Source organism: Megalobrama amblycephala, linkage group LG13 (assembly GCF_018812025.1).
Source record: "Megalobrama amblycephala isolate DHTTF-2021 linkage group LG13, ASM1881202v1, whole genome shotgun sequence".
NCBI classification, from domain to species: Eukaryota; Metazoa; Chordata; class Actinopteri; order Cypriniformes; family Xenocyprididae; genus Megalobrama; species Megalobrama amblycephala.
Window position 1 is genome coordinate 3,810,099 of NC_063056.1, and position 12,084 is coordinate 3,822,182.

The 12,084-nt window shown below is 37.9% G+C and overlaps 1 protein-coding gene across 2 annotated transcripts in view; it reads left to right on the forward strand.

Moving 5' to 3' along the window:
- Window positions 1-12,084, forward strand: part of mtf1 (metal-regulatory transcription factor 1) — a 30,574-nt gene that overhangs the window by 12,883 nt on the left and 5,607 nt on the right. For both annotated transcript variants that reach the window (XM_048152723.1, XM_048152724.1), the window contains 8 exons: window positions 935-1,173; window positions 6,515-6,646; window positions 6,896-6,969; window positions 7,349-7,479; window positions 7,580-7,657; window positions 7,741-7,843; window positions 9,987-10,513; window positions 11,272-11,329. In XM_048152723.1, coding sequence (XP_048008680.1) covers window positions 935-1,173; window positions 6,515-6,646; window positions 6,896-6,969; window positions 7,349-7,479; window positions 7,580-7,657; window positions 7,741-7,843; window positions 9,987-10,513; window positions 11,272-11,329 — 1,342 coding nt within the window. The remainder of the gene's footprint in view (window positions 1-934; window positions 1,174-6,514; window positions 6,647-6,895; window positions 6,970-7,348; window positions 7,480-7,579; window positions 7,658-7,740; window positions 7,844-9,986; window positions 10,514-11,271; window positions 11,330-12,084) is intronic.

The window sequence follows — 12,084 nt, forward strand, 5'->3', positions numbered from 1 at the left end:
CTGGACGTTTCTGAATGGTTAGTGGATAAATTTATGTAGTTGCTGTGGAGTTGATTCAACTCATCCACTAGCATGTGACGTCATGTTCATCTTTTGTGTTGAATTGACCCTCGTTTGTGAAGCAGTCCGGCGTAAAATGACGGCATGTCAACAACACTCTACTACAACAACTCTTCCTCTTCTCTAAAGCAGCCCAGCATGGCCCATGGCGGGGTTTATGTAAATTTTAGAGTTAGTGATGTCACTTACCCGGGAAGAAGCTCATTGTAGTCCCTACCAGCCGTTTGTTGTAGTTACAGCGATTTGTGTAAAAGAAAATATCTCCCTTTGCATTGAACTTTGAGCATCGTAACTTTGCAGATGTTGTTTATGCTCAAACAGCAACATTACACACAAACTAAAGTTAAAAAAGTGAAATCATAATCAAGGACCACTTTAATAGAACTGGTTTTAATGCTTGACAGTGTGTTGTGATTGGTCAAGTGCTTTGAGTGTGTTTGGGAAATCACCCGCCCCTTACCATAACTGCGAGTTTCAACACACTACTAACTAACTCAACCAGGCCCTGCCCCCTTTTGGAGGGCGGGAATTATTTAAATGAGGAATATTGTGACATGTTCGTTCCTGGAAGAAAACTCAAGACTACAGTCGAGGCGTTTTTCAGGGGTTCAGAAACTTTTTTGTGACTTCTGGTGTTTTGCTTAAAGTAATAAGATTAAAAATAGTAGTATACTTTAATTAAATGCCTTTGTTGAAATTTCCACATTTACATGTCAATCCGTGTTCATTTTGACTCATTTTAATTCAGCGAGAACACATGTTAACACAGGCACTGAAAAAATACGCTCATCATATCTACTGCAAGTGGATGATGTGTGAAACGGGCATAATGCCTCTTTCTTTGTAACTGTTGGCTGTTTTCTGATCATCTCAGGTGAAGCGATACCAATGCATGTTCGAGGGCTGTACGCGCACCTACAGCACGGCGGGAAACCTGCGCACACATCAGAAGACGCACCGCGGCGAATACACATTTGTGTGCAACCAGCAGGGCTGCGGCAAAGCCTTTCTCACGTCCTACAGCCTGAAGATCCACGTCCGCGTCCACACGAAAGAAAAACCCTTTGAGTGTGATGTCCAGGGCTGTGAGAAAGCCTTCAACACTCTCTACAGGTGAATATGAATATGATATTTTGCATTAGCATGCTTAAATAGCTCCTTCTGCCCTGTGGGCTTTGCTGTTAGACAGTGATTGCATTGTGTGGATGGCAGCGTGTGGGTCTCACAGAAACTCATATTCACACTCATGTGACTGCTGGTCTGCAGACCGCAGATCCGCCACCATTCACTTCCTGTCAGCCTCTGTTTGCTAAGAGTAACATGACATGTTGATGGTTTCTTAGATTTAATTCACAAGCTCTTGATAACATTTGATATCGATTCATTTGGATATATATATATATATATATATATATATATATATATATATATGCATCAGGTACAGAACATGTGAAATTTTCTTAAGAAAAAAATCTCTGTCAACTAATGCTGTAAACTGTACAGTGCACAACAGAGGGCATAATATTCAATTATATTTAGATATAATAATCAATGCTCCAAAACTCATTAGAGCAACACTCATTAGTTACATTTGGCAATGTAAGTTTTTATATTTAATGATATAATTATGTTTCTACTACAGTTCGTTGTAGAAATGTAAACATTTAAACTGTGGCTGTCATAACTTGTTTTAATTACAGATTTATTAAACTGTACAATAAATAAGACGTCACTAACAGGTTAAGTAAAAATATAAGGAATATGTAATATAGTGCATGTATTTAGTACAAATATAGAGTTATTTGGTGCTGTAACTAATAATAAAGATGAAGAGATGATCAGTTCATATACCGCTTGAACTGAGGCGCTACAGCGATCTGTCACCACTAGAGGTGTGGTGAGACAGTTAGCACACGAGACGAGACACGAGATTGAGTTCACGAGAACGAAGATGAGTTTTTTTATCAAGTATTTTAAGAGATCCTCAATGATGAAATGCATGACTATAAAAATAGTCTGCGGATGCGTTTGAAATGTTTTAACTAATCATCTTGTAATGAATGTCGTTTCAGTTCTACTTTCTGAGTATGAATTATCATATGCAGTAAAAGACAACAATACTCAAGTACTGTTAAAGGTTTTTCCACAAACTCAACTGACTGGCTTCTCTCACACGAGTCTCTTCAGATCTTACTTTACATGACTGATGAGCTTCTACAACTTTTGACCTCCTAACTGAACTCATTTCCACAAATTGATTATAGAAATAAAAACACTATAAATAAAAATGAATACGTTTTCTCTTTGTCTTATTAAGTGTGAACAATAAGTGCAAGCATAATCAAAGTACTATCTCAATATTCAAAGTGCAAATAGAGACCAAATATTGATCTCGTCACACCTCTAGTCACCACACGTTAGCTGAAGCTGCATTTATTGTTTGAATTTCATAATAAAATTGACAGAATATGAAAGTTATACCTTGTTTCATACCAAAGGTATCAACGCATAAATAATGATCAAAGCTTCAAATAATGTTTAGAGAAGTTTTGTTCTCTAAACATTATTTGTGGTTTTCCAGGTCTAGAAGGTCTAAACTTATCCACTTTTTTTCTTACGCTTTTTTTAATAGAATTTTTTAAAATTAAAATAAGAAATATCTTGATTTGTAGTTAATTTAGCTTATTTTAATGTTTGTTTTGTCTTGTATTTGTGTAAATCAAGTCATCTCAAGGCCTCCGTATGACTTACACAAATACAAGTTTTCTGAGGCCCTCTAGTGGCCTGACCTCCTGTTTGATATCACATTCCACAGTTGGTCATTCACAGTACATTAGGAGACTTGTTTTGTATTACAAGTTTTCTGAAATGTTATTTTAAATATGCAGTTGAGGCATTATCTAATTAAATATGCTCACAAGGGATGTAACGATTCACTCAACTCACGATGCAATGTGATTCACGATACTGGCAGGGTTCGTACGGTTGTGAAAAACCTGGAAAAGTCATGGAATTTTAAAACAGCGATTCTAGGCCTGGAAAAGTTATGGAAAAATAAATAAACCAGAAAGTTTTGGAAAAGTCATGGAAATTTAAAACAGCGATTTCCAGGCCTGGAAAAGTTTTGTAAAAGTCATGGAAATTTGTTTCAAAATATTTATGTAATAATAGAAAATATGTTTAAGTGATAATATTGGTTACTTTGTAAACATACTTTGTTTATTTGATCCACCCGACTGCGGCATATAACCAATCACACGCGTTTCTGTCGAGGCAATCAGAAGATTTCAGGTTAGTCATCGCTGAAACAAAGAGTTTCGTTCAGTGCATGCGCTCTGTCTGAATTCTGACTGAAACTCGTGAATTTTCCCATAATAAACAACAAAGTGCAGATTGGATGTAAGAGATTCACGTCGCAGTGTCATCAGCTTCTGTGATTTTAACAGTGTTTGTGAGAGCGCTTCAACTCGCGCTACACACAAGTTATGGACAGCTTCACAATCGGTCCCGTTCTCTGCTCCCTCTGTGTACAGTTTATTCAGTTAATATAATTTATTCATCATGCTGGTAAGATCAAATGAACTCTTCATTTTCTAATGTGTAAAAAGCATTAAAATAATTCATAAACAGTTCTAGGATTGTAGCCAGAATATGACATTCAGTTTCCCCAAACACAAAAACATTTGATGTATCTAATAATCAACATTAATAATCATTATTAACAATATCAAGAGCATTAATTGACAAAAATGACTTAATTTTATAATTTGAGTAACTTTAAACAGTCCGTGTAAATAAACATTTATGCTATTTCATACTTCTGTTCCACCTCTGCAGTGTGAAGATGGATTTTGTTAATGCTAAAGTTTTATTGGTAACAGTCTATATAGTGTTCTGATTGACTTAAAGGTGCCCTAGAACTTTTTTTTAAAAGATGTAATATAAGTCTAAGGTGTCCCCTGAATGTGTCTGTGAAGTTTCAGCTCAAAATATAATACCCCATAGATTTTTTTTAATTCATTTTTTTAACTGCCTATTTTGGGGCATAATTAGAAATGAGCCGATTCAGGGTGTGTGGCCCTTTAAATCTTGTGCTCCACGCCCCAAGAGCTCACGCTTGCCTTAAACAACATAAAAAAAGTTCAAACAGCTAATATAACCCTCAAAATGGATCTTTACAAAGTGTTCGTCATGCAGCCTGTCTAATCACGTAAGTACAGTGTTTATTTTGATGTTTACATTTGATTCTGAATGAGTTTGATAGTGCTCCATGGCTAACGGCTAATGCTACACTGTTGGAGAGATTTATAAAGAATGAAGTTGTGTTTATGAATTATACAGACTGCAAGTGTTTAAAAATGAAAATAGCGACGCTTTCTTGTCTCCGTGAATACAGTAATAAACGATGGTAACTTTAACCACATTTAACAGTACATTAGCAACATGCTAACGAAACATTTAGAAAGACAATTTACAAATATCACTAAAAATATCATGTTATCATGGATCATGTCAGTTATTATTGCTCCATCTGCCATTTTTCGCTGTTGTTCTTGCTTGCTTACCTAGTCTGATGATTCAGCTGTGCACAGATCCAGACGTTAATACTGGCTGCCCTTGTCTAATGCCTCGATCATGGGCTGGCATATGCAAGTATTGGGGGCGTACATATTAATGATCCCGACTGTTACGTAACAGTCGGTATTACCTTTAAGTAATTGGTTAAAGTTAAGTATTTGACAATTGACAACACAGATAATCATAAAACATTGCACTTATAAATAAATAAAATGCCCCTGGAAATCAATTGCAGGGGGCCCCACAATTACACATAATTACAATAACACATGAATCAGAAAATACTGTCAAAAGCCAGAAAAAAATCAACCTATTTGTAAGAATGAAATGTGATATAAAAATCAGGTGAATGATATAGGAATAAACCTTCAGAATAAGGTCAAGGGTGTCCAACCCTGCTCCTGGAGAGCTACCGTCCTACAGACTCCAACACACCTGTCTGTAATTATCAAGCAACCCTGGTGTGTTTGATTGGGGTTGGAGCTGAAATCTGCAGGATGGTAGCTCTCCAGAAGCAGGGTTGGACACCCCTGATATAAATAATGGGAATAAAACTGTAAAGTTTGGTGTATGTAAAGCTTCTGCAGTGGAGATTTTTGACAGGAGAAAAAAAAACGTATGCAACCCTGGTTACCTGAGAAGGGGAACAAGACACTGCGTCTTGGTGTTGACGTAATGAGGGAACGCCATCGTAGGGCTGGTCCGAATACCATAACGGGTTGGCTATTTAAATAAAAGAAGAATGAAAAATAAATGAACGAACTGTAATAAATAAAGAACATGCCGTCCTAGTAAAATTTCACGTTTGAGTTTTAACAAGCTCCTATATTATGCAGTAGATTCATTTAGATTGATAATAATGGGTAAAAAGGCAAATAAATTTTGTTCCTCTTATTCTATTTTCCACAATGTCAAAGCAGCGTAGCTTAACCCAAAATAACAAGCAAAATACAAGGGAACACATTGGTAGGCTAAGAAGAATCAAATATATTTAAGAATAACAAGGTTGGGTTCCTTCAACTGTCCATCCTATTAAAAATAGCTAGGCTATATATGATAATTGTAAAAAAGAGTATTGTATTTCGCCAGATTTTGTAATGTAAACATATTTAAGCGCGAATGAGAACCATTTTGCGTGTGGGGGATGCCAGGTGTGCAGAAAAGGAAAAAAAAAACTAATATTCAAATCCCAAAATTGAAAATCGAACCCACTGAACGAATATTCGAATATTTGGGTCCAGCCTTATGCCATCGTGACCAGTTGACTAGTGCATAAAACCTATGTAGCATCTAACATTAGAGAAACGTGCGACGTGAAGCCGCTGCTCATAGTGCTTTTTGCCGCCTAATTGGGCTTGAACGGTTAAATACATACCCATGTGTCAAAGTGGCAATGTATTTGCAAGTAAACACAGTAATTTATGTCTTAAGTGAACTAAACTGTTGAAAGAAAATGTATAAATGTATATTTAATTTACACAGTAAAGACAATGCAGTGTTTTTATACATCTGATTACTTTTTACATTTTATGTAGTGTTTCTCATTTTTTAGTGCTTTAAGTTTCTCAGGTAGGCCTATTTCATTTGTGTCTTTGTTCTGTTGTAGTTTGTTTTCTTCACTCTTTCTTTATCACTATTTACTTGTCTTCGCTGAGCTTGAGAGTTTTTTTTATTATTATTATTATTATTATTATATTAAAAATGGTGATAATAATTATGAAATTTCACAGGTATCAAAACATTCGATATCATAAACACCTTATTTAAAGCAAAAATAACTATATCGTGATATAAGATTTTGGTCATATCGCCCACCCCTACATTCGTACTTTGTATAAAGGCATCTGATGCAATTATTGTGTTGCTCTCTCGTCAGACTGAAAGCACACCAGAGGCTGCACACTGGGAAGACGTTTAACTGTGAATCAGAGGGATGCACCAAGTACTTCACCACGCTCAGTGACCTGAGGAAGCATATCCGCACGCACACGGGCGAAAAACCATTCAGGTGAGGAGCAGGAGATCATGTGACGGAATTCTGATTGATTCATGCCTTTCCCTAGTTCAGAAGTGCTTTACAAAATTAACAGCCAATTGCATGATCCATTTTAATTTTCCCTGCCACTGAGAGTGGAGACAGTGATCTGCTAACTGATACAGCTGGAGACTGCAGAACACGTGCTAAATCGTGAACGTGATGTGTCTGCATATTAGCAAAGATTGATGAACTATTATACTATTGTGTTTGTGTCTGCAGGTGTGACCATGATGGCTGTGGTAAGGCTTTCGCTGCTAGTCATCACCTGAAAACACATGTACGGACACACACTGGTAAGACACTGTCAGTCTGTCAAACAATACAAAGCAGTTATTTACTGTCACTGACTAAGTCCTTTAAAGCCTACTGCATCATATTTGATATGCAAATTTCTAAGGCGTATAATCCTTCTGATTGATAGTTTAGGCTTTTTTTAGCAGTATGATTGTACAAACCTTCAGCTTGTGGTTCACGTGTCTTTTTGCTGTATAAAGTAAATTTGAGAATAACTTTGATATTGTTAGTAATATTTCAATATGAACACTTATTTTATTTACAGTATTTCACAAACACCACTTTTTCACCTTAATCAGTACTTATGCAATCGATTCTGGCTTTGTTTTGCTAAAATGTCCATTTTTTTAGACAAGAGAACCTCTTTTTCTGTTCCAGGAGAGAAGCCGTTTTTCTGTCCGAGCGATGGCTGTGAGAAGACCTTCAGCTCTCAGTACAGCCTGAAGAGTCACATCCGAGGTCACGATAAAGGTCCAACGTTCACCGTGAGCAGTCATCCGCTGTCAGAGGTGAACACTCGCATGGTCACAGCCCTCTGTGGCTGCTTTATTACACCCACACTTTTTGACAGTGGACTTAATTGGTCCTGTTGTACTTGTTCAACCTTAGGATGCGAATCACTCGCTGTGCCTCAGTGATTTGAGCCTCATTTCCACTGACTCTGAGCTCCAGGAGAACCATAATAATGTGAGTTGCGTCCTCATTTACACAGAGCTGTTTTCAGTCGTCTCCCAGATACGAGTACATCTCAGCACATGTTCATGTCTCAGTCTCAGGGTTTGGATCTGAACAGCGTCACCCCCATACGAATCTTTGAGCTGATGTTCCAGAGTCCTGAGAACAGTGTCAGCCAGGACGAGCCGAAACCCACAGGCAAGAACTTTTAGAGCTCACTGTGTTCAAAGACACTCGGGTCACTTCTGTTATGCAGTACGCTTTGAACTTTTAAAAATGAATAAGTGTGCTAAATGTGCTAAAGAAGCCATATTATGCCCTTTTTCAAAGTCTTGATGTTGTTTTTGGGCTCTACTAGAACAGGTTTTCATGCTTGAATGTTGATTATTTTCCTCATATTCTCCATTGTTGCAGCTCCTCTCTTCCCAGTCTGTCAGTAACACTCTGTTTAGTTCCTTTCTCTATTAAGTCCCTCTTTTTGTTCAGCTGGACCAGTGTTGTGATTGGTCACGCGCTTTGAGCGTGTTTGGGAAATGCCACGCATCTTCAACACACTTTTAAACCAAGTTAACCAGGCCCTGCCCCTTTATTACACATGTGCCTTGGGCAGGAATTATTTATTTTATTATTTTTGTGTATGCCAGTCCTTCAGAGACTTGCTCAGATACCTAAAAATTGTTCGAAACACATTCGCAATGTCAAAACATGCCAGAAACCTGCTAGCAAAATGTTAACAATGCTTTAAAACATGCTAAAAACCTGTTAACAAAATATCAGTATGTTGAAAACATGCTATCAGTGTGCTAAAATCTGTGATCAATGTGTTAAAACATGTTAACAACAGTTGTGTCCCAAATTACACTACACTTGCACTATGCACTCTACAGTGTGGTGTATGAATTTTGTAAGGTTTTGTCGTCATTCAGTATTGAGTGTGATCAGCCCTCCCTCTCTGCTAAGGAAAGCTGCGACAGTTGAGTGTACGAAGTGTCCAACACTCTACACTTCATTGTTTCGGTTAATTAAGCTCATCATTCAGATATTTAAAATGCACTTTTTATTTTTGGAATTGAATTATGAACATGTTAATAACATGGTAAAACATTCTAGTGATGTGATAAAACATGCTAGGAACATGATTAACAATATGTTAAGTCATGTTAGCAATTGTTAAATTTAGGGCTGTAAAAATAAACAATGTGTTAATTTTGCGATTTAATTTTTTCAATTTTAACGCATTCAAAATATTTAAAGCAATTAACGCAGCGTCCATTTTTTCCTGGCAACCTTTGGCTAGCATTACATTATATGATGTGCTTGATTTTTTTTTTTTTTTTTAATCGATTGACAGCACTAATTAAAATAATGTTAGCAACGTGCTAAAACATAGTAACCAAATGGTTAAACATATTAGCAATGTGTTAAATCCTGGTAGCAACATGCTAAAACATGTTATCAATGTGTTAAAACACGTTAGCGACATGGTAAAATATGATAAGAATGTAGTAACAATATGCTGAAATGTTAAATCATGCTAGCAATTGTTAAAACTTGTTATTGCTAAAACATGTTAGAAACCTTTTAACAACATGTTAAAACATGCTTACAATGTCAGTGTGTTAAAACATACTAGGAACATGCTAGCAATGGCTTAAAATGTGTCAATGTGTTAAAACGTTAGCAACATGCTAAGAATTGTTAAAACGTTAAGAACTTGCAAACAATATGTTAAAACATTCTAACGGTGGTAAAACATGATAGCAACATGGTAACATTATGCTGAAATGTTAACAATGTTAAATTATGCTAGAAATTGTTCAAATATGTTAGCAATGTGTTAAAACATGGAAGCAACATGTTAAAACATGTTATCAATGTGTTAAAACATGCTACCCATGTGCAAAAACATAAAGAAACATGGTATCAACATGTTTCACATTAATATTGTTAACGTGTAGAAACATGCTAGCAATATCAATGTGTTAAAACATGTTAGTAACGTGCTAAATCTTGTTAGAAACATTTTAACAACATGTTAAAACATGCTAGCAATGTCAGAGTGTTAAAACATTCTAGGAACATGCTAGCAATGGGTTAAAACATGCAACGCGTTAAAACATGTTAGCAACATGCTGAGAAATGTTAGAAATATGTTAAAACATGTTTAAACATGTTAGGAAACATGATAGAATTGTGTTAGTGATGTGTTAAAGCCTGTTAGCGCTTGTTTGAAAAGTTTAACCAGTAGATTAATGATGGTAACATGCAATGTACTGCATAACAGGAATGACCCATCACATGTCCTGTCGCTCAGTCTGACGTCACGCTTCTGTCTCTCCAGATAACCCCGCAGAGTCTTTTGGCCTGGAGTCGTCTCCTCAGTCAGCCGCTGCAGATGTGTCCACTCACCCCACTTTCCCTCAGCCCCCTTCATCCACCTCATCCCCATCCTGCTCCATCACAACCCCTGCACCTGAGGCTCAGACTCCGCCCACAACACTCCCCTCTCAGCCGGCTCCGCCCCCCGCTGCCGGCAGCTCATTACTGACCTCCACTTTCGCCTGTGCTCCGGCCACCTCATCGCACTCACCAGAAGTGCCCGCTCCATCTGCACCCTCAGTCGCCCAGCACTACGTGACGGCTCCACCGGGTCCCCCGCCAACTGCGCCCGGTGCCTCCAGCGTGGCGGGCATGACGACAGAGGTGACGGCGGCAGTAACGCACACAGTGCCTTTGGCTCCTCCTCCTCCTCCTACAATCACCATCGCCCCCACGCTCGGCCTGCAGCCCAGCCTCGTCATGTCCGATCAGAACCTGCAGTGGATCCTCAGCAGCGCCGCCAGTGCGCAGCAAAACCCCGAACAACAGGTCCAGCAGTTTATCATTGAACTAAATAAAATTGTATTTTAGCTTCAGCTTTACGTTTTTATCTTTGGTTTCATTGTCATTTACAAGCAGGATTTTAGCGATTGAGATGCCATTGACTCTTTCCCTGCCAGCGTTTTTGATCTTTCATGGCCCTCAGAATATTTTGTTATTTTAATATGTAAACACTCAATGTGTCAAAAGAAAGAACAGGGCCTCTATTTTTAACTGTGAAAACATAGAAAAAAACTCATCAATGGTGGGGAAAGAGTTAAAGGGTTAGTTCACCTAAAAATGAATTATTATAACCTCATGTCGTTCCAAAGCTGTCAGACTTTCATCATCTTCGAAACGCAAATGAAGATATTTTTAATAAAGAGATTTCTGTCCCCCCATTAAAAGTCAGTTTACACCAAAACGACATGATCGGCATGAAGGCGAGTCTTGTGCGTGTTGTAGTTTATTCAACCATAGTTTATTATGGTTGATATTTATCATTTTTTTAGCACTTGTTTTTTTCCCCACAAATGTACTTATTTTGAAAGTTATTCAAAGTAATTCATTTTTTCACAGTTTGCTTTTTGTTTTCATTAATAATGTTAATCTTGCCAGAAATATGCATCTGATTATATCTGAGATATTCAGATATTCTGAGTGTTTTAGTCATAGTTAGGATCTTAGTAATTGTCTAGTTAGGGTTTGAATTAATGCCACAATCTTAATGCTTTCCTTTTTCACATTATTGCTGCTTTTATTTTCAGGGCCCAAAAGTAGAGAAGGTCTTTTTTACAACAGCCATACCAGTCGGTGGACATTCAGGTATGATTGAATATTTGTTATGTTATTTGTTGTTTTTGCAGTACTGTTTCTGTTGATTTATATTAAAAAAGACAACTGAGTAGGGCTACACATTTAAAGGTGCCGAAGAACATGTTTTTAAAAGATGTAATATAAGTCTAAGGTGTCCCCTGAATGTGTCTAAGTATTCAGACCCTTTGTTCAGTATTTAGTAGAAGCACCCTTTTGATCTAATACAACCTTGAGTCTTTTTGGGAAAGATGCAACAAGTTTTTCACACCTGGATTTGGGGATCCTCTGCCATTCCTCCTTGCAGATCCTCTCCAGTTCTGTCAGGTTGGATGGTAAACGTTGGTGGACAGCCATTTTTAGGGCTCTCCAGAGATGCTCAATTGGGTTTAAGTCAGGGCTCTGGCTGGGCCATTCAAGAACAGTCACGGAGTTGTTGTGAAGCCACTCCTTCGTTATTTTAGCTGTGTGCTTAGGGTCATTGTCTTGATGGAAGGGAAACCTTCGGCCCAGTCTGAGGTCCTGAGCACTCTGGAGAAGGTTTTCGTCCAGGATATCCCTGTACTCCCTGTAATTCATCTTTCCCTCGATTGCAACCAGTCGCCCTGTCCCTGCAGCTGAGAAACACCCCCACAGCATGATGCTGCCACCACCATGCTTCACTGTTGGGACTGTATTGGACAGGTGATAAGCAGTGCCTGGTTTTCTCCACACATACCGCTTAGAATTAAGGCCAAAAAGTTCTATCTTGGTCTCATCAGACCAGA